Consider the following 24,288-nt stretch of genomic DNA (forward strand, 5'->3'; position numbering starts at 1 on the left):
GATTTTGCAGTGATCTAGTTTGGTTGAAGATTTTCAGAACAACAGCAGGACCTTAGAAAAAACAGTGGGAAAGCCTAGAAACTTACTGGTTCTCCAAATAGCCATTTCCTTACAGGAGCCATGTAGGTAGTAGTGAGACGTTTCTGTGACATATGGCATCACAGAGGTTGTACTTCTCCGTAAAAACAATTAGCCAGCATTCATGGAACTAGAAAATACCCTTGGTCATCTTGGGGTCCCCACCCTGGTTCAGTTAGGGAAAGCCTTCCCTCGTCCCCAGGTCTACTACTTCATGATGTGCCTCTGGCATGTATCTCTTTCCACTTCTTTCTCTGCAGCATATATCAGACATATTCTCCCGTGTAGGCCACCTTGTGTCACCCTGGACTACTGAGGAACTTTTACATGCCCTCCCTATCTCAGGTCTCCTTACTTCAGTCACTTGATACACTGCTGTCTGATATGTCTTTACAAAATGTGTTTTTGCTGTGATGGTCACTTGCTCAAAATCAAGGAGTTTCTAGGTTTAAGGATGGTCTTGTGATGAGGGTATCAGTTGCAAAAGGATAAAGTAGTAAATTTAAGACAGTGTATGTAATTTGATGTGTCTAGAAGTTAGGTTGGGAGTTGGTAAGTGGTAAGAGATGAGGTTGGAGAGAGCCCCACTGGGCCTGGGCTTTGCAGGACCTTATATGCCATACCAGAGTTTAGACAGTCATACTTTGAGCAGAAAATGTTCCTGTTAGTATGAGGGATCCACACTAAATATGGGTTTTCATAGTCTGTCCCCACCTGATTTCCTCATGTATTCAACCGAGTATACATGGGCTGGTCACCATACTTAAGCCTAGAATGTTTTCCTCATCCATTATTTTCTAGCCATCTGTGAAAATACACAGGATAGCTCATCTTCTCCATTATTTCTTTTTACCACAGTTCTTATATATTTTCTCCACAGTTAATATGAAACACATGCTGCATTTAGTGCTGGCATTCATTTTTGGTATGCATATATGTGTGTGTATTTATATTACGTGTGTGTGTGTGTATATATATATATACGCATATATATATATATGCGTATATATATGCAGAAAGGAGAGTGTATATATCTCCTTTCTGCATTCTGGTGTGTTTCTTACTAGGGGCTCTATTGGCATTTTGAACAGGACAGTTTTTTTGTTGTGTGGGACTTTCCCATGCATTACAGGAAGGTTAGCATTTTTGGTCTCTGCCCACTAAAATGCCTAAAGTGCTTCCCAGTCTTGGAACAGTCAGAAACTGCCCAGCCATTTCTAAATGTCCCCACCGCCCAGGTTGGTACAATTCCCAGATGAGAACTGCTTTATTAAGTGCTCAAGTATTTATCAGTTATTTGAAGCAAAATGTACTTTTTTATTTCAGTCTTCACCTGCTATATCCATTTTCTTAATATACTGTCTACTAAAGCCAGTACCACATACTTAACCTGTTTCCTATTATTATTGTGTAGTGGTGAAACTAATTTTTGAAAGAGTAAAATGTAATATATAACTGGAACTTTTCAAAGTATTTTCATAATGATGTGAGACATATAAAATTATGGTTTTCATTCTCCCCAATTCCAGTAATTTTAATCCATGCTAAGTAACTACACAGATCCTTTGTATTCACTCTTCCAAAAACACTTATTATGGTACCAATCGTAATAAAATAGATGGATTATTTTTTATGAGGAATGGTTATATTTATTCTTGGGACTTTAAAATTTGCTCTTGAAATGTATTTTCAAAGATAAAATGCCTGTGAGTGAAGGATTATGTAGATATTTTATACATTTGTTTTTTCCTTGAAGGATTTCAAAATTTGGTAGATTTTCTTTCTGCTTTAAATTAAAATAAGGTTTTATAACTGATGGTGGAAGAAAATGGTTTTTTCCTGAAATTCCTTCAGGTGTTATATACTGCTTCCAAATTTCATAAGAGTTAACAATTTATAGGCTATCTTCCTTTTCTACTGCTTCATAATAAAAGATGAAATCTAGAAAGAAGAAAACTTTAACTTCTTATATCAGGATGCTTGATGTTGCTTGAAATAGAATACCCAATTCAAACCAGTTTGAGCTGTAAAAGGGCATATTATTGGCTATCATAACTGAATGTCCTGAGGTAGGATGGACTTCAGAGTTAATAGATAAAATGACTCAATTACATCAGTGATCTAGTTTATTGCTGATTCTCCATTATATCTTCAGTGGTGTCAGCTGAATCCTCATGGTCATAGGATGCCCCCGGTAATAGTTTGAGTTGCAGTAAATACCCAAGAGTGCTTCTCTCTGAGCATCACTGAATAGAAAACCTGAAATTCACCACGATTGGACCTCTTAGGTCATCTGCCCCGTCCTGAGCCATTGGGTCGAGGAAAATCTAGGATAGTGATTTTCTTAAGCCAACGCATAAGTGCATGTCCCTAGAGATAGGGAATGGGTTCCATTCATCAAAGTATGGTTATGGATTAGGAAGAAAGTTGGTGGTATTAAGAGATTATAAAGGAGGCAATTAAACTATAACTCTTATAAATGATTTCAAAATATGAAGGCAAATATATAAAATATGACTGAGGTACATTTAAATTAATAGTACATAAAAATACACGGTTTGTTATTGAAGTTGCAGTTCTAGTAAGTTCATAATAGTATAGACGATTAGAGCATAGACTCTGGAATTATTGTACTGCCTGGATTAAAATTTCACTTCTGTCACTTTCCAGCTGAATAATGACCTTGAAATGGACTTTCCTCTTAGGGTTCTCATCTGTAAAATGAAATAATATCATTCATCTTAGGGCTAGAAGAATTAAATGAATTAATACATGTAAACATTTAGAACAATGTTTGACATATTAAAAGCACTTAATAAACTATTACTACTATTGCTGCTTGCTAGTGCTCTCTGGTAAAAGGACCTGCTGGCAAGGTTTGATAGCCTGTAGACTTTACTAATTTAATTAGTGGTGTAGTATTCTAAAGAGTAGACGTGAAAATTCTAGCTTTAGCTTACTCCCGTGGAATCACCTGTATTTAAAAACTAGAAGTAACAATTTTAGGCACATTTGAACTGACATGATATGTCATTGTGCTTCTCAAAAGTAGTGAGAGATATTTCCCTTAATAACTATAAACAAAAGCTGAAAAGTTAATGTCTTGAATATTTACTAGGAGAGTTAAATAAATAGTAGGGTGATTTGAGTCTGCCACTAAGCCCTTCATTTCATTCTTTTTAAAAAAACCTTTGCTGTTGGTGCATTAACCACAGAATAAAATCCATAATGTTTAACAGAACATTCAGGTATTTTTTACAATCTAGTATGAATCCAGATGTCCAGTTTCATTTCTAGACACTAAACACTAAATTCAGTGTAAGCACACTTTGGTTAGGAACTCATGGCAAAATATTCTTAAAAACTGTGAATATTTCTGTTTTTAAGCTTCATATTTCTGTTTTTAAGCTTCATAATTCAAAGTATTGAATTGAATGTAGAATTATTATAATGGCAATAACAGTAATTAACATTTTTTATATATTCTGAGCCCTTGAGATACATTTACTCATTTAACCCTATGGTATAAATACTATTGTTATCCCCCATTTTACTGTGAGAAATCTGAATCACAGATACAAATCACATCAAGTTAGAAATTGTTGAGAGTAAGATTTAAGCACAGTCCACTTAACTTTTGCCCTGTCTTACCTCTGGTCCTTACAATACAATGAGTATTCTTCCTTTGTACAGTGTACATGAAGAACAAGGTTCTTTCATGTGGAAACTATACTCCTCCTCTCATAGCCATATGGAAAGGAAACACAGTGCCCAGGATTGGTGGTTGACTTACAGCCTAAACAGAAGCCTGCTTTGGGCTCATCCCCTTTGTTCACATCCTTAATGGCTACTGGGCCCTTAGGAGTGTTCCTTGAATAAGTATTGGTTAGTCAGTGAGAGAGTGAAATAAAAGTTGGTGATTTTTTTTAGGAATAAAAATATTCAAGCTCATTTAAATTTTATATTAGAAATCTTAGTTCTTAGAATTCAGCCATCATATGTAACTCTTAGCTGTGGCATATTTCTTGAGGAAGATAGCTTTGAAGCTGTAAAAATGATTAGATAAGTAACCCTAGTTCTGGTTGGGTAATAATTCTGAGATAAAAAAAGGAAAGCTCTTAAAAGAACACTTCCAATAATAAATATTTTTAGGTTTAAAAAGAATGTTAAAATTAATCCTGTCCTTTCTAGGACTACCATCCTGTGTTTTCCAATGAAAACATTTTTGGGACACCTGGGTGGCTCAGTGGTTGAGCATCTGCCTTAGGCTCAGGTATGATCCCGGGGTCCTGGGTTCAAGTCCCACATCAGGCTCCCCCACAGGGAACCTGCTTCTCCCTCTGCCTGTGTCTCTATGTCTCTCATGAATAAATAAATAAAATCTTAAAAAAAAAATTTTGACTTTGCTGTTTATATAAAAGAGAAATCATTATGTCAGAGATTTAATAGAGATATATAAAGTAAGAAGTCCTTTCATAATGGCAAGAAATAACTATAGTTAAGAGTTTGGGGCACATCCTTCATACTTGTAAACACACGCGTGGATATATTTTCAACATAAATGCCTTCATTTAGCACGTACATTTTTCTTCCCCAACGCATATAGTTCTGCCTCAACTTTTCATTCACTATCTGGATCTGCTCTAATGTATTTAATCAGTTCTCTGATGATATCCATTTAGATTATTTTTTATTTTTTTCTGTTATAAAGAATGACACAGTGGACATGAGCACATGTCATTACTTGTCCAATTGTTTCCTTGAAATAAATTCCTGGGAATAAAACTGTTGAGGCAAAAATATATATATTTCTTGCATTATGAATATTTATTTATAGCTGTTATGAAATTGAACTGCCAGATGCTTACACCGATTTATATTCCTCTCAGCAATGGAAAGTGTCCATTTCACCACAATTGCCTAGTATTTCTAATTTTAACATCATTTTTGTAAATCTGATAGGTGAAAATATTTCTACTTACTTTTGTTTGGTTATAAGTGAGCTGGTATTATCAAACTCTAACCATACTGCCTTGAGATGCCTAAGTTACCTAGAATATCTGGGTACAATATTTCCATTTGTGAGAACATTGGTAATTATGGCAAGGACACAGTGACATTATTATAGTTGAAGGCATTTTGTTTAATTTAGGGAACAATAGTCTTAATATAGTAGGAGTAATAGTAAATGTTTTAACCTCTGTCCCAGTTCTCATTCAGTGGTGCTTTTGCCTCCCAGAAGACATTTGCAATAATTGTCCCAGCTGGAGGAGTGGGTGTTGCTAGTGGCATCTCGAGGGATGCTGCTAAACAGCCTGCACGAGAAAATGTCTCCCTTGCCTCCCTCCTGTCCTGCCTGCCATAACAAAGAAGTATGTGATCCAGAATGTCAGCACTGCATAGTTTAAGAAAATTTGTCCTAGCCCAATAATTCTACTCCTTAGAATCTGTCTTTATAAAATAGTCGAAGGGGATCCTTGGGTGGCTCAGCAGTTTAGAGCCTGCCTTCAGCCCAGGGTGTGATCCTGGAGTCCCGGAATCGAGTTCCACATCGGGCTCTCTGCATGGAGCCTGCTTCTCCCTCTGCCTGTGTCTCTCATGAATAAATAAAATCTTTAAAATAAATAAAGTTAAAATAGTCCAAAATACAAAAAGGTGTGTGTGTGTGTGTGTGTGTGTGTGTGTGTGTGTGTAATTGGGCATGTATCACGATATATAATTATGAAAAGTGGGAAACAAACTTAATTCTTTGAAGAACAAACTGATAGTTACCGGGAGGGAAATGGAGGGAGGTGAAATAGATGATAGTGCTTATCATGATGTGCACTGATAGAACACTGCATGTTAACTATGCTGGAATTAAATTTAAAAGTTTAATTTTAAAAATCTTAATTATTTGAGACTTAGATTTGATTGCCTATGGCAACTGCATCAGTTGCCAACTCTAAAGAATTGGCAACAACTTCAGAGATAAATTAACTCAGCCATTTTGGGAATTCTATATACAGTGCCCTTCAACTTCTCTATGTCCATTCTTTCACTTAAGTCTTCTATTCTGAATTACTGTTTGCAGATGCTTTTTACGCTACCATTAGAGTTAAAAAGTACAGGCAGAGTTAAATGATAGACCCATTCATAGAGATAGTCTTTTATTTTTTCTTTACTGTAATTTAATATGGAAGAACAAATGATAAAAAATTGGAAACAGTCATAATGTCTATCAGTAGAGAATGGATAAATAGATTTTGGCATTTTTCACAAAGTGAAATTCTGTATGATGGTTTAAATTAATGAACTAATCTGTATGATAAATCTAAAGCATAATGTAAATGAAAAGCAAGGCATAGGATATTTAGAGTATGATAACTTTGAAGTAAGTGTTAATATTACACAAAATACTATATTGTTTATAGCTGTGTATATATCCATAAAATAAAAAACATAAAACCATGGATGGCAAGAATACATACATACCCAACATCAGGAAATTAGCTACCTCTGATGATAGATGAGAAGGGAATTCGATAAAAGAACAATAGAAAGGATTATCAACCATATCAATAGCCTTCTATTTCTTAGAAGAAAAACGTATTTCAAATAAATATTGCAGAGTGCAAGTTTCTTAAATCTTGAGTGTTGTTTATACTCTTTTTCTTGGTTTTGAAGTATTGCAAGATCACATTTTTTTAAGTAAATGTACTTTTCAAATTTGTTCATGTTTGAACTGAGACCAAATGTAGAAAGGTTTTTATAATAATCATAGTTTAGCGCTTATGTTTTATATAATAAAACAGTAGTGTATGACTTCCCTACAACCACAGCTAGTTAACTGTAGCAAATAAAATTATTTCCAAGGGCTTTTCTTCCTTTGTTTTTGGGATGTTTAGTACTTTTTGAAGATATTTAGGGTCTACTGAATGTTAAGAAAGAAAAATGGTTCTTGAAATTACTTAAGCAATGATTGGAATAATTGAATATGATTTATAATTCCATAGGATGATGAGTTCATTACCTTTTTTCTCCCCTGTAATTTAACACAGAAAATACAAATATAGTTAAAAACCATATTATACATTAAGATTTAAAAATCAGTTTATTTCTTACTAAGAAATGTGGAATTGGGTGCCTGGTGACTCAGTTGTTTGAAGGTCCTACTCTTGGTTTCTGCTCAGGTCATGATCCTTAGGGTTGTAAGATCAAGCTGCCCTGTGTTGGGCTCCACACTCCACTCAGCACGGAGTGTGCTTGAGACTTTGCCTCCTCCCTCTTCCTTCCTTCCTCTTCAACTCCTCCACACCACACATGCACGCTCTTGTGTGTGTGCGCGCTCTCTCTCTCTCTGTGTGTCTCAAATGAATAAATAAATAAAATGCTTAGAAAAACAAAACGTGGAATCTCTAAACTTGATGATGTGATGCTCTGCCTATTTCACAGATAATGTACATTGCAGAGTTTTTGTTTTGGAAGAATTATTTATTTAAAACCAGGAACTGTTATATTTGCTTTCAGATTTTTTTTAAAGGTTTTTTTCTCTGAGATTTTAAACATCTGGTCTTTAAATTAGTAAAGTGTGCTTGTGGCTTTGTTCTATCGAAAAAAACAAATACTAAACATGATTGTTTCTTATATGGTAAGTGGTACTTTCAACATAAGCATAATCAAGCATATTTTTTTCTAGCTAAAGCCAAAAACTGTCTTGTTATGAAAGAAAACTTCTATCTATAAGCAGATCTATGATAACTTACCCTAACAGAAGGATTTCTACTTGCTTTTATGGTTATTTTGACAAAAATTTGACTAAATCTTGTGAATGTTTGGTGAGAGCTACTGTACTAGATTGTATTTAAAGAAAATTAGTTGAGATTTTGGAGCCATACTACTAAGGAGTAGATTTATAGTGATGCTGGTCATCTGCTTGGTTGTGCTTTTGGCCATTAACTTGCCAGTGGATTGTTAGAAATTTCTTCTAAGTAAGGAAAACATGTAAAACCATCATATGGTGAAAACATTTAAATTTCTATGTTGGATTCAATATTTCGAGCATACAATTTTTTAAAGGAATGGTATATAGTATCACCAAATTCAGGTATGCTAAATAGAACATATGGTCATTATGCTAAAATTAGCCGTTTAGTAAATTATTACTGTTCACCCTGTATCAAACCAAAGTTTAGACCTGAAAGCAAAGGGACTCTAGCTTAGAGTGCATTCTGCTTAGCAACCAACTTGTTGTCTACTGTTTTGCTACTGAATGCACGTACTCATGGCTCAGAATGTATCTGCAGCCAGCTGGTCACAACCAGACAACACTTCATTCACCTAATTTCCAGACTAGTTAGGCAAAGACATCAGTTCATTGTTTTTAGTCATAAGCAAATTTATTTGTAAACTGCGAGTAGTAGCACATTGATCTCAAAAACCCCTGAACTGTGAGACATTGCCTTCTAATTCAGGAATATAAAGTCCTTGTAATTTAGAACTGCTGCACTTAATTTTGTTTTCCTCTTAAAAATCCTTACAAGTATATTGTTTAGAAAACAACAGCCTCTAAAATCCTAGAAAAAAGAAAATAGTAGAAAAGATACATTAAATTCTGAGAATACTTTTTGAATAGTTACCTGACAATGAAAATTCAGGAGGTTCAATTTGTGCTCAGACTTTTATTATCTAACTTGGTCCTCATAAGATTATCTTCTAATTTAGGAAACAACAGTTTTGTTGGCATGTGAAGCTCCAGTTTCCTCAGAGTCAAGCTTTGTACATAGAAAAAAGGTATAGTATAACCACTATTAAGAGCTTCTTTGTTCTTACTGTGTTTTTGTATTTAAAATAACTATTAACTTAAATGTGGTATCGGTAAATGTATGTCAGTAGAACGGATAACTAAGTTGTTATCTTAATACAATTAAGTGCTCAACATTATTGAATGAACTACAGCTACATACATCAACATGATCTCAAATGTTGAATGAGAAAAACAAGGAAGAATGCCTAGAGTGTGATTCTGTTTGTAAATATAAGATGGTGTACTTTTTAGGAATACTTGCAGAGGTGGTAAAACTCTAAGGGAAATGATTAGCACAGAAGTCATGATGGTGTTTATTTCTCCAGGCAGAGCAGACATGAGGAGAAAGATGCAGAGAGACTTGAGAGGGTTAAAAACTTTCTTTTTGTTAGGGTTGAGTGTTAATAGAGGAAATGAAAAATGACCCAAAATTCTATGCAAAGATTATCTTGGGCCTGTATATGTGTATACTCAAAATTGAAATTAATTTATATAAACAGCTTTTTATCCTTTTTTCATATTTGCACATTTTTAAGTATTCTTTAAAAATCTTAATGGTTAAAAAAAAAAAAATCTTAATGGTTATGTACTATTTGGTTCCTTGGCTTGGGAAAATTTTACAGTTGCTTTTTAAGTAATAGATTAACTGTATATTCACATTTTGCATAAGCTTCCTCTCTTTATAATTGTCATGGGGATTTTAGTGAAGTGAAGAACTTTATTATTTGAAGTTGTATACCAGACTAAAATCAGGGGAAAGGACTTAAATTTTATAGATGGGGGAACATATATAGCACAATAGCAGATATGAATATGTATAAATGATTGAAGAAAGTTACTCATTCAGAGCAGTGTCTTAATTTTGCTTTTACAGATCTGTAGTTCAAAACAGTTTGCATATTTACCAGAAAGTTGAAAAGCCTGAAATACTTTGTTTCCAGGGAAAGTAGAATCAATTTTTTACCCGGTCTTATGATTTAGAATGAATAAACTGAACGTGCGCTGAAATTAGCATCGTTTTCAATCTTTTTTCAGATTTTGTATTTCTGCAGCTTTCAAATATATTTCATCCTGCATTCTTTCTTCTCATCTGTGAGCACAGGTGTGTGTTAAAAGAGGCTTCATATTTTTATAATTGATTTATAGGGAGCTTCTCAAAATATTGCTTTTAGGACTTTTTAAGTGTGTCCAAGAAGTCTTTTTGAGCTTTTTTCCTAAGTAATTTTTGCTTTAAAGGATGTTATGTTTTGCCAAGAGTAAAATAAAAGGTCTGTGTTCAGTCATTTAAACAAAAAGCCACAAGATTTAGTAATTCCAAGTTAACACCTTTAGTAGAAAATAAATAATAATGTGTTATTGTTTTGTTTTTTTTGTTGTTGGAAAGAGTACCAGATGATAAAACTATTAATGAAATCCTAAGGCCTTATATTGATCCTGAAAAGTCTGATCCTGTAATTCGTCAAAGGTATGTCTCAAAAATCTTATAATTTTCTGAAATTATTAAAAATGTTGATGTACTGGTTATGTGCATATTCATTATGTTAAGTTAGGACTTTATTAGACTGTGATTATGTCAATGCAGTTTACTTTCTGTGCCATTTCCTTGGTGTTTACTCAAGGTTTTGTCAGTCATGGATGATGCTTTTGGATAGTAATAAAAATAGTACGTAACACTTAGTACTTACTGTTTTCTAGACATTCATTAAAGCAGATGATAAATATGTATTAATTAATTCCTCACAGTAACCCCTTAAGATAGATTACTGCTGTCATACCCATTTTGTATATGGGGAAACTAAGCCTTAAAGTGGTTAAATGACTTCATATAGCAAATAAGCAGGGAAGCTGGGATTTAAATCCAGGCAGTCAGTAGTCAGACTCTGCACTGTTAACTCTTAAATCAAACTTCTTTAAAATGGAATAAAAAACCCTAAAAATTAAGAGTTTCCAAGTAACTGTTAAAGACAGGAAATTCTGTTTCAGCCAAGTCTTCATAAAACTAATTAAGATACACTCTGCCTCCTGTCCAGAAATATAGTATCGACAAAAATGGTTAATGTAGCATAATAGAAAGATTCAGTTATGAATATCTGGGCTAGAATAGCTCACTCTGTCCCTTTTTAGCTATGTGATCAGGAGTAAGTTACTTAACTTCTGGACCTTAATTTTTTATCGGTAAAATGAGAATGTTAATATCCACTAGATAAGGTGGTTTGAAGCTTTAAAAAAAAAAAAAAGCATATATAAAGTTCCTAGTACAGGGCCTAGCACACAGTAGGCAGCATTTAAAAAGAGAAACTATTATTAGAATGTGAATTAGTTTTCCTGAGCAGGAACCCACTTGACTTTGTTTTCGCCAGATGGTACCTACTTGGAATATGAATGCCTGGTTTGGTTCCAGTGTAACCTAATGTTTCAATGTTAGACTGGGTGGATTCTAAAATGTCTGATTCAATTCTAGTTAAATCTCATCTTCTACTTGTAATAAAGATTGAGCCCAGACTGAACCAGATCCATGTCCCATATCAAGCAGTGTCTTTGGTACACATATAGTGGTTGAATTTCTTTCCTTCTTATTACTGATAATTCAGTTGTTATCATTGGTCATATGTTTGGCAAGAAGACAAAGTGTCACTAAATTGAATACACTTTTTAAAGATAAATAAAATGGCAAATTTAATTTAATTTACTTAAATAGACATTTTTAATCTAAGATATACGGAGAGAAGAAAGGTAATTTTTAAAAATTCAAATCCTTCCTTAGAAAATATCTTTAACCCCTTTTCTGTGTTTGGATAGTTGGATTTTAAGTATTATTAGCTACTCATAAATGTTTAGTCTTCCATGGATACTATCTTGAAATATATTAAAAATCAGTTTTGTTTCCTTCAATATGACATTTTTATTTCAGGTTGAAAGCCTACATTCGCTCTCAGACTGGGGTCCAAATTTTAATGAAGGTTGAATATATGCAGCAAAATTTAGTAAGGTAAAATTGCTTCCCTCCCCATTTCTTTAAATATTTTCTAATTCTGTAATATAATTAAGTAGCCTGATTAGCTTAAGTAGCCAGTTATTATACTAATATGACTTCCAAATTAAAATTTTAAAATAATCACACTTACAGGATAAATTCAGTTGCAAATTACTTCAGTTAAAGTATCTTAAAATAGCATTATGAACAAGTAAAAGATTCCTAAATCCCATTTGAACTTACTTCAAGAAATATTCTGGAGATGCCTGGGTGGTTCAGCAGTTAAGCGTGTATGCCTTCAGTTTAGGGCATGATCCTAGAGTCCTGGGATCGAGTCCCACAACGGGCTCCCGGCATGGAGCCTGCTTCTCCCTCTGCCTATGTCTCTGCCTCTCTCTTTCTGTGTCTGTCATGAGTAAGTAAATAAATCTTTAAAAAAAAATATTCTGTACAACAGAGTTCTAATGTTCAAGTTTTTGCCTTTGGAAATACAAAAATTCATGTGACCAACTGAGCATTGCATATATTGCATTCTTTGCAGAGAAAAGTAGAAAGCATATATTGCATTCTTTGCAGAGAAAAGTAGAAAGAGCCAGGTTATAACAAACCATATTATTTGAGACAGTTCTTTACTGTGCTCTGTTCCTTAATAGAGTGGTGATACAGACTACACCAAACCATCTCTGAGAGTTCTGCAAAGTCTACTTTTGTGCCAGTTATGTGTCAGCATACTGAATTACAAAATACTGATCTTTGATGACCTTTGATGCTCTCCATTGTTAACAAAACTACCAAAGTCAATTCAGACTAGATCTGACCTATCATAGTATATCTCACCTATCGTAGTCAGTCTCACCTATGATTCGATTTGTTAACATAGCTTAGAGGTTTTAGGATCCAAGCTTTGAAAGCAGAGCTGGGATTTCAGCCCAGCTTGCCTGATTCCAGTTATGTTAACTTGAGTAAATTATGTAACCTCACTTACCTTAGTTCCCTCACCTTTAGAATAGGGGTGATAATAGTAATTATAAGATTGTCATGAGGGGTGCCTAGGTGGCTCAGTCAGGTAAACATCTGCCTTACGCTTACCTTATGATCTCGGCTTGGATCCTTGGCTTGAGCCCCGGTTCAGGCTCCAGGGAGCCTGCTTTTCCCTCTCCCTCTGCTTGCCGCTCCACCCCCCCTTCTACGCAGACATGCGTTCTCTTTCTCTGTCTCCCAAATAAATAAAAATCTTTAAAAAAAAATCCTCATGAGAGATTATGATAGTTTATTCAGCACTTCATAAGTTCATGCTATTATTACTACTATGAATACAAATAAATGGATTCTTACAAAATGTCTACACATAAGATTACAAGACTTAAAGCTAAGAACAGATTTAAACACCAAATCTTGACCACCTTCTTTTACCAGCGTGTCGCAAATACCCTCAATTTCATGTCATTGATCATGGTTCATGAAAAATTCAAGTTTTCTATAACGTAGTTTTTTCCCTAGACTTCTTAATTCAGTATATTTACATGCAGTTCATGCTTTAACTCTCCTCCTTCCCCCAGAAGATTTGGGGCCTTAAATGAGAAATGGATAGAAAGTTTTGTGGGTTTTGCAAAGATATTTATTCAGAGTTATAACATCCATGTTAACCAAAATCAGTATTTCTGAAATTGATAATCAGACATTTATGTAATTAGTGAGAAATACTGACGTAAAAAGTGCATTTCAGTTTTACTTAGCAAAATCTTAAAGTAGATTTCATACAATTCATCTTTAAACAAAACAATTTGCATCATTCCCTTGGAATTTACCTCCTGTCAATCATTAAGTAATTTTTCTTTTTTTATTATGTTACCTCGTTCAAATTCAGTTCCTTAAAAAAAAATCAGTTCCTTTCTTAACATTTACTATATTTAGTTAATTCTTGTAAATGTTATTTAGATTTACATGATGCACTCCTGTGGCTTCAGTTGTATAAGCCTGTTAATAGAACACTTTTGAGGGTTTTTATGAAAAATAAAAGTGCTTTTTGTATAGTTATCTCATCTCCTCTTCTCTAGGCCATGGGACTAAGATATACTCTCCCAAGTCTTCTCCTAACAGCCTGCTGACGTGTCCAGCATTCTAACACTCGTGCACCACATTTATCAACTCCTTGTCATAGACTGCACTGCCAGTATGGGGATAACATGTAAATGGCTCCAAAAAAATCTTAGAAGGGAGACAGTAAAAAGTGCCACCCATCAAACTAAATTGCTTCAGTCATTGCTTCATCATTTCCTTTGTTGTACTTATCAGACCTTGAATTATTACAAATAGCAGCCATTGACTATTTTAATGGCTGTATAAATGCAGTTGTTTTCTTAATAAGTATGTATTTGAAATACCATATTGCTTTTCTAGACTTAATAAAAATACTTATTTTGGTGAGTTTGGGCATCGTACTGGACATGGTCGCCTTATTTACCTAAACTGTTAGGCAAATAACTAATTTTCTTTACCAAAGATAAGGGAAACTACCTATATCATTTTGGTACAACTGCAAAGAACAAAAGGTTTGGATTTCTTTTTCTTTTTTAATTTTGTTTTAGTTTATTATTGTTTTTGTTTTGTTTCTTTGTTGTTCCCATTTTTATTTCCTTCATTACCAGAAAGAGAGGGTTTGGAATATTTCCATTTTAAGGCAAACCGAGGAGTGGCTAGTGAAGAAATGTGCAAGCTCACCAAGCCAGTCAAACTTGACTCTTCGGCATAGTATACTTGTCTTCCAAAATTCAAGGAAACCAAAATTGTATGTGTTAAAAGATAGGATACTGAGTATTTTAAAGTTTATAATACAGGACATACTGGGCTCAAATAGCATTCATTTTTAACTTGGAAATGTGTACTATAAATGCCTGAAGAGGCAGAGAGGATGGAGATTTTGAGATGGAGATCTCAGCATGTCCTGGCAGACCAGGGTTTTCCAGGAGAGTGGCTGGCAGAAATGCCTACAGCATGGCATGATCCAGAGAGGAGCAGTTGGGAAAATCATTTCATGGAGTTGCATAGAAATCAGGATACATTAGAGACCAGAACACAGGAAGATACCAGTCATATCAGAAAGGTGTATTTTAACAAAAAGGGTAACCTGAACCCCAAGAAAAGTAAAAAAAAAGTGCACTGAATTGAAGGTCAAATGACCTAATTCTAGGTACTCACCTTCTCTGTGCTTCATTTTCCTTTAAGGTCCTTTATTTTCTCTTATTTTATACTTTCTTGAGAACCAAAATTGGGCATTGGGTTAACCTTAATCCCCGTAGGGAATGGAATGATAGATTAATAAAGTAAAAGGTGAGTGTTGTTAACTTCAGGGAATACCTAGACTAGGCTGGTTTTTTTTTTTTTTAATATTTATTTATTTATTATTTATGATAGACATAGAGAGAGAGAGAGGCAGAGACACAGGAGGAGGGAGGAGCAGGCTCCATGCCAGGAGCCTGACACGGGACTCGATCCAGGACTCCAGGATCGCGCCCTGGGCCAAAGGCAGGTGCTAAACCACTGGGCCACCCAGGGATCCCCTAGAATAGGCTGTTTTGATACTAAACCAGAGCCATTCTGAATAGCATGAAAAGTATTTTGACTTTATCTTATTTACATAAAAAAGTTGCCATCTGCATTTCCCCATTTGAGTTGTTTATTTGAACTCAGTGATCTATGAAAACATTAAAGAACAAGAAGGGGAAGTTTATAGCCTAGATCCTCAGAAACTCCAATGCAGGAGTTTTATCCTAAGTTGGGATAGGGTATACATCATATATTTCTGATTTATTAAGTGAGCTTCATGATACAGTTATCCTAATTTCTGTACAGCTTCACAGTTTTCAAGTATTTTCTAATCATGAATAATGAAATTAGATACTATGTGAATACATTTAGAAATAGATTTTCATTTGATGTTTTTAATTAAAGATTTTCAATCAGTTTTTCAGATAATTCATTCATAGATAGGATAAGATGAACGCTTACATTTGATTGTATATTTAATTACATTTGTATCATTAAAAGAAAGTACATTAAAGATTATTATAGGTTTTAAAACATTAAGCTTCTAATATAAGATAAGCATGCTAAAATAAGAGGATTTTATTATTTCCAAAAAGTGCTTATAAGGCAGAAACATGTAGTTTCCTTGTGGCTGTTGATTTTAAATGTATTCTACGATTTACAGCATTCCAGTGACTCCAGAGTAAAGTCTTTTTACCAAATTCTTGATGTTGCCAGTTTCCACTGGCTGTGTTTTCCATTCTTAGAGGGTTTATGACCGTTGTCTCATGATATACCTGGTCAGCTAGAGCAATCTTAAATGTTTCCCAATTTTTAGCTTTGCCATACATGACTTTTATTTTATTTAGGGGGTTATAGAATCCATGTCTAACCCTAAGGAATTTGCTGCTGATCTGTTTGGAGTTTTCAGAATACACGGTGTTTGAATTTGTGTTTTCTTATAAAAGCTTATATGACTTCTTAAGTAAATTCATGTATTCATTCACTTGCAAATGGTGATTCTCACTGTGGTCCAAGTATCATTCTGGACATTAGAGTGAGGAGAACCATTCCTGCCCCTGTGGAGCTTACATTCTCAATGGAGGAGAAGTCATGAAAGGTGCTTGTTTTAGTGGAGCACTCTTTATCTCTTGCCATTCCATTTCTTCACCAACTCTATTCTTAGAAAGTAACTGAGTAGTTTTGAAACAAAATCCATGTTGGTAATGCCAGGTACTATAAGAGGCGGTCATTGTATTTGCTGCTTTCTCAAGTAGTTACTGACTAAAGAATTTAGAGTAATCCCAAGTTTGGTACTGTTCATTCAATTGTAATTTCCCAAATCTATATTCTATATCTTACTTATTAAAGGAACCATTGATTTCCCATAAAGAAGTTAAGGTATATATTGTTAAGTTTAACAACTTTGTTGTTTTGATATTTATATAAGGTCATTTTTGGTTTTGGTTTTTTTTTTTTTTTTTAAGATTTATTTATTTGAGAGAAATAGGGTAGAGCAGAGGGAGAGAGAGTCCCAAGCCCACTTCACTGTAAGCGCAGAGCCCTGCATGAGGCTTGATCCCACAACCCCAAGATCAAGACCTGAGTCGAAATCAAGAGTCAGATGTTTAACCGAGTGTATCACCCAGGCACCCCTATAAGGTTCTATAGTTTTGATAAAGATGTGGCTTAAGATATTATAGGATAGTTCTTTCCAAATTTACTCAAAAACCATTAATTAAGCACATCTTATCTTCAAGGTATATAAATAATAACTGGGGTTTATACAAGAATGAGTTGAGTACAGTTCTATAGTGGGAGAAAACAAATAAGAAACCAAAGTGACTGACTGAGGTTTCTGGCATGGATCTGTTTTTGGAGAGATGCAGGTAGGGCCTGGAGAGTCTAAGGGCACATTGAGTTTTAAATAGAGGTGCATCATTTTCTCAAACATTATTGTCAAAAAGAACAGCCTTTTTATAATACTCCTTTGTTAATAGGGTCCCTTCAGAGTGAGATTGTATTATATTCCAGTAAGAAATAATAATGTCATCCTGCTTCTCAAACCTAGCCCAAATTATGAGATGTTCCAAAATAACCTCTTTGTTTTTATCCAGAAACCTACATCAACATAGGTTTTTTTATAAAGTCAAAATAATGTTATAAATTTGATTCAAACCTTGAAAAGTTATTAAGCCCATTTTCCCACCTGAAATTGGGGATCAGAACAGAAGTAATAGTGCATGCATTGTTATGAAGATTTCTTTGAGATGTTAGCTGCTTATTAGCACAATGCCTGGCACATAGCAGATCATTCTCAGTAAATACATATTATTTGTCTATTAAAAGGTGCAATAGGGGCACCTTGGTGGCTCAATTGGTTAAGTGTCTGCCTTCTGCTCAGGTTATGATCTCAGGGTCCTGGGATGGAGCCCTGAGCTGGGCTCCCTGCTCAACAGGGTGGGGCTTCTCCCTCTCTCCTGCATGCACGCATTTGCTCACTTTCTTTCTCAAATAATAAAATCTTTTAAATTGTTAAAAAAAAAAAAAGAGTTGTGATAGCCAGCAGTGGACTATATTATGCATTTTTAAAAATAACAACTTGTTTCAGTTATTTCATATTTCTTAAACTTGCAGGAAGTACCCCAAGTTCAATATTAGCTATACTCCCAACATGCTCCATTTAACCACATGGGGGTTAGTTTGTATTTCTTTTAACATAAATCAGATATTGGGAGAATATAAGATTTGAGGAGTTTGTGTACTTAAGGTGTTATCAACTATTATTTCTGTATGATGACTCCCAGGTGTAGATATATTTTCAACCTTTCTCCCAGATTTCACATCCTGGTTTGTAGCTATCTTGACTTACACATCCCATTAAATCTTAAACGATTTAGACCTCATCACACCATATCTGTTTCTTCCTGGTGTGTGTATGTGTTGTTTTAAATAGAGATTAAATAGGTTGATTATGTTCCTGGTATCTAATAAGCAATCAACAAATGTTGATATTTACTCCTTGTTACTGGCTGGTCATTCCTGTAGTGAGACATAAGACCTTAGAGCCATCTTTCACTTCTCCTTACCACCCTGACTTACTGTAGTTGCCTCCATAATGAGTCTCTCCTCTCCATTTTTCTGAGTAGACTATTGTTTATCAGTGTTTGCAGTGGAACCTATCCCTTCCCACCAACTGGATATGATTTGCTTATCCTTTGAGCCTTAAAAATATGTTGTATTTCTCATAGTTTCCTGCAATCATCTTATTTTTCTCCCAATAATATTTGTTCTATTCAATGATAAACTCCCGTTTGAAGACAGTGACTACATTAGGCATCTTTTTATTTCCTGCAGTACTAAGTCAGTGACTTTCCCACAGTAGTAATTCAGTGTTAATTTTTTAATATGTAGTATACTAATTCACTTAAATGTATATGTGCTTGCTATTTGCTAGGTGTTGATACCACTTTAGTGCCCCAGAGCAGGACTGGGACAACTTTTTCTAAAATGGCACAGTAAATGTTTTTGGCATGGTGGGCCATACAGTCACAATTGTCAACTCTATTACAGTACATAAGTATAGATATACATAATAATGTATGCTAGCATAGATAATACATAAATGAATGTTTGTGACTTCTGTTCCAGTAAGACTTTATTTACAAAACAATGGGTTGGATTTGGCCTGCTGACCATAGTTTGCCACTCTACTCTAAAGGATTCTTTTTAAGTAGGCTGTCCACCCAGCATAGAGCCCAAGGTGGGGCTTGAACTCATGACCCTGAGATGAAGACCTGAACAGAGATCAAGAGTCGGATGCTTAACCAATTGAGCCACCCAGGCACCCCTAAAGAATTTTTTTTTACTGGTTATTTGTGACTATATCATTTAATCAGTTGAGGGCTTCAATTCTCAATATGTAAGATGTGAGAGAGAGAGAGAGAGAGAGAGAGAAATAGAGATTATAACTGCCCAGTATAATTTAAAGTTCCTTCAGAAAAAGCAGTACCTGCTCAAAAGACCAGCTTTTTGATAAATGAACTTGACCTAAATATCACTGAGTCCCTTCCATGTGCCAGCACAGTGCTAAGCCCTAAGATTACTCTAGCATCTAAAAAACTAGCCCTCAGGACACCTGGGTGACTCAGCAGTTTGGTGCATGCCTTTGGCGGAGGGCGTGATCCTGGGGTCCCAGGATCGAGTCCCACGTTGAGCTCCCTGCATGGAGCCTGCTTCTCCCTCTGCCTGTGTCTCTGCCCCCCGCCTCTCTCATGAATAAATAAATAAAATCTTTAAAAATTTTTTGAAAATTAAAAAAAACTAGCCCTCAAGGAGTTCACAATCTAGGAGAGAAGGTAGATATATAGTAAATGCTACAAGAGTTATGTGTTTTATATATAAGGCATGAAAGGTGCCCAGTGGAAGGCATGGGTTTTTTGCATAGATTCTCCAGACTTGTCATTTTTTGATGGAAACACACACCAATTGCCTTCTCTCCACTCTGCTTCCAAAGATTGGCATATAAAGTTAAGAGTTTAGATTTTAAACCCAAGTCAAAATAAAGTATTATTTAGGCTTTGACTTAACGAGCATCACAGAAGATTAGATTATTACTCTTCATGGGGACACTACCCTATTGTACTTGCACAGATTTTTTTTTTAGCTGTTTTCCTACTGTGTTGGTTGTAGTCAATAATTTTTGGAACACTTTTTTTTTTTTCTTTTTTTGAAAAGCAACCAGCAAAAGTATGAGCTCTTTCTCTTGGATGATTTTATTTCCATGCTGAGAAGATGTTTTTTAAATAAAAACTAAGGTTACTTTACTTTCTTTGGATCTGTAACATGAAATATTTCAAAAATCATTTACAGTGAAATTAAAGAGGTAAAGATACTTTTTCCTATGCTGTTTTAGAGAATTGGTTTTGCCTGTGTAAAGGCCTTAAGTGAGACCCACCTGACCTTTTGTTCTTCAGTAACACACATCCTCCAATATGCAAAGACCTTTTCTACTGTAGAGCAGAGCTGGCCTCCAGCTCACATAACTTGCTCAGATTCTGACTTTGCTGACTCTCAACTCTGCCTAGAAGATACCTCCTCTCAGCCTTAGTTGAATCTAAGGGCCTGGTTTCTTGCTTGCCTCTTCTCATAGCCCTGCCACATCCCTCCTTTCTTTTCACCTAGCCCATATCCCCACTGGCCAGTTATTTCTTCTAACAATAATAAGTATCTCCCCAACTGAACATTTAACCTGTACTTCTTTTGTCACAAAGTGCATCTCATATTTCAATGTCCATCACAATCTTTTAGGACAGTTATTGGAAATACAGATTTCTAGCCTACCTTAAGAGGCTCTGGTTTAGTCAGTTTCACATAGGGCTGAGAAACCTGCATCTTTTTACAGTCTCTGCTTCCTAAGTTATCCCTGTGATCATATTTTGAGAAACACTGGCCAGGGTGATAAACTCCTTGAGGACATTTTTGGTTCCCATTCAGTGTCTGACATGTTTTCTGTATAATAATTCAGTTGAACTGTTGAAGATGTATAAAGAAATATGTGTAATTTGATACTAAGATGGGTTTTTTGAAATCAAATTTTTACACCTTTAAAATTATTAGTCCGTACCCTTTGCCTAATTGAATGGAACTGGAAAATTAAATGATCTTATTTTAGGCTTACAGAAAATAATTGAAAAATATACTTTGAAGATTTTCTAAGTAAGAAATTTATAGTATGCAGTTAAAAGTTAGGATTTTTAAAAATGTCCTGCCATTAGAAAGCAAGGTCTTGGAAGTTATTTTGAGAATAATGGTAGAGAATTAAATATGTTATCAGAGAACATTAAAGGAATTCCAGAATGTCTAAAAACAACATTAACTACTTTCAGATGTCATGTCTTATGAAAATTGCAGACTCCCTTGTTGCCTTTTAGTTAGATCCCTTGAAAGTTAACTGTGCTGAAGAAAGGGTTAGTAAATACAGCAGTATGCTCTTTAGATGGGATTACTTAAACTTCTTCATTTTCCTTTTGGAATTTGATTCTATTAATGAGTACTGCAGAGACAAATGGGGGAAATTACTTAATCTAAGAATTAATAGTAAGCAAACTGGGGATCCCTGGGTGGCTCAGTGGTTTAGCGCCTGCCTTTAGCCCAGGGCGCGATCCTGGAGTCCCAGGATCGAGTCTCACATCGGGCTCCCGGCATGGAGCCTGCTTCTCCTTCCTTCTGTGTCTCTGCCTCTCTCTCTCTCTCTCTCTCTCTCTTTCTCTCTCTATCATAAATAAATAAATCTTTAAAAAAAATAGTAAGCAAACTCAAATGTAGTAGATGCCATTATCCATGATTGCTCATCATGAGGTGTATTTCCAGCAAAAATTTTACTTCAAATATAGTATGTTTGTGTTTTGATCAATTTTATATTAGTAATTGCTAAAATTAATCAATACAGAACTATTTTTAACATTTAAAGCATTAAAATCCTAGGTAATAATAATAAATTTTTAGCTTACACAATTTTGTTACAGAAAAGTATAAATGGGTGATCAGTAAAAGATTTTCAAACATAAATGTATTAATCAGGGTAAAATTCTTTGGAGACTTGGGGTGGAAATACAAGTTTATATATCTATTTTAAAAATACAGAAAAGTGGAAATACAAGTTTATGTATCTATTTTAAAAATACACAGAAATGCACAAAAGCAGCCCCTGGGTGGCTCAGTCCATTAAGCATCATACTTTGGTGTCAGCTCAGGTCATAATCTCAGTATCATGAGATCCTGCCCCACATTGGGCTCTGCACGCAGTGTAGTTTGCTTGAGATTCTTTCCTCTTCCCTCAGTGGACATATTGTGCGTACTCCCTGTCCCTCAAATAAGTAAATAAATAAAATCTTTAAAATATGTTATATCTCACAAAAGTATCATTGTTTTCCAAAACTATTTTAACATATATAACAAAAAAAAAGTGTAAAGATCCTGAATAAGTTTTCCCAAACACAAAAAAATGTTTGCTGCAAGGGTGTGTTAAAAATCAGTGTTAAATCTAGAGGCAAGTAGGTATCTTTATGAAACACAATAAGTATTAATAACAAGGTCTTATCACATGCCTCCACTGTTTTTTGGTGCTTTGGTAAGCATTTTTAAATACATTATGATTACGTTACATTATACATGCATTATATGTTTTACATGTTGTTGTAATTGCATAGAGAGCCCTGGCTGCAGCATTGTAAACACCACATGGTGGTACCTAGATCCAAACCTATGCCTGCCTGTCTCCCAATGCATTAGGATGTTTTCTGCAATATAGCACATGCCATAAATGAACATAATGCATGTTCTTAGATTATGTAAAACCCAGCCCCAGTTCTTTGTTACACCTTTCAGGATTGTTGATTATTTTTCAGAGTGAGAGCCGTGATCAAGTTGAGTACGTGCTCAAAATGGTATTAACCTTTGGCCACATTTTGGATCTAGACCCTAGAACAAGGGAAGCAAGAGATCATTTGAAGACTAGAAAATGTTAGAGTCAATATGAAGAATGTCCATACATATAAAGGGAATACGCAGAGTGAGGTATTAAATATTTTTGTCAGAGAAGACATGTCCAGTGGGTTTTATGCGTGGCATACTGCTTGAAGCAGCTTTATGATAAGAACTGTAAATTTAGCTATAAGGAAGCTTAAGCTCAGCTAGTTGGCACAGCTGGGTTAGTATTTACAGGACAGATACAAGGACAACTATTAAAGTTTCAGTAGCTGTGAATTTGAGAATTTTAATTTGAGAGGCACAGAAGAGTAAATCTACAGTGGTCAGATTGTTACTAGATTGTAAGTCTACAGTTTCCATAGTAAATGATTTCATTTCAAATATATACTATATTGACTACTGGTTACAGGAATTATGTGAAATATAAAACGAGAATTTTCTCTGAAAGCTTGGGAAACATTTAATTCTCAGTGTTAATGTACTAAATTTATACATTCTAGTTATATGATAATTTGTAACCAACTTTATATACTCTTCACTGGGAATAATGACATGATTAGTTGACATTTCTAGGTGATTTCAGATATTGTATTTTAGCCAAAGAGCTTCAACTTCCCCTCCAAGCAGACCTTTCTCTTTTAATTTTTTTATAACTACCCAAACTATGAATTCTGTGCATATTCCCATATTTACTTTGCACTGAGTCCTGTGGACACCTAGCTTCCTGCTGACTGTATCTATGTTGTACCTATACTTTCTTCTTGAAAAGCCTTCATCCTTCACCTCTAGTTCACAACTATTTTCCCAGTGCCTCGAACAGTGTCTGGTACAAGGCAGACCTTCAGTAAATATGAATTGGGTGAGGAATAAGTGAACAAGCGAACAGTAGAGTGAAGGAATTCAAGATCTGCTTTATAGCCCAACCCTGCATCTTCTTGTGTGACCCTAAGATACTTAATTTCTCAGGGCTTCATGGCCCTCAGCTGAAAAACATAAGAAAGACTAGAGTAAGTTCTTGCCATTTTGAAAATAATGTAATTCTGTGGTGTAATTAATTCATGAACTATTTAACTTTTTTTTTTTTTTTTTTGATATTTATTCATGAGATAGAGAGAGGCAGAGACACAGGCAGAGGGAGAAGCAGGCTCCATGCAGGGAGCCTGACATGGGACTCTGTCCCAGGTCTCCAGGATCAGGCCCTGGGCTGAAGGTGGCACTAAACCACTGAGCCACCCGGGCTGCCCCCTATTTATTTAACGTTTAAGCAAAAGTTTACCTGAAGAAACTAATCATATTAGTTTCATATTAGCTAATCATATTTTGCAAAGTGATACTTAAGAGTCTGTACTAATCATACGCTTACATTCAATTTAGTACCAGAAGAAAAATGTTTTCTTAACAAGAGTAATAAGACTAATTAAAATTCCCTATGTCA

At 34.9% G+C, this 24,288-nt stretch overlaps 1 protein-coding gene across 1 annotated transcript in view; it reads left to right on the forward strand.

Moving 5' to 3' along the window:
* Positions 1-24,288, forward strand: part of ZNHIT6 (zinc finger HIT-type containing 6) — a 59,529-nt gene that overhangs the window by 25,323 nt on the left and 9,918 nt on the right. Inside the window, exons 6-8 of the mRNA XM_041750448.1 lie at positions 8,782-8,850; positions 10,248-10,328; positions 11,775-11,852. Of these exons, the coding sequence (XP_041606382.1) occupies positions 8,782-8,850; positions 10,248-10,328; positions 11,775-11,852 (228 nt within the window). The remainder of the gene's footprint in view (positions 1-8,781; positions 8,851-10,247; positions 10,329-11,774; positions 11,853-24,288) is intronic.

This window comes from Vulpes lagopus, chromosome 3, assembly GCF_018345385.1.
Source record: "Vulpes lagopus strain Blue_001 chromosome 3, ASM1834538v1, whole genome shotgun sequence".
Taxonomy (NCBI): Eukaryota; Metazoa; Chordata; class Mammalia; order Carnivora; family Canidae; genus Vulpes; species Vulpes lagopus.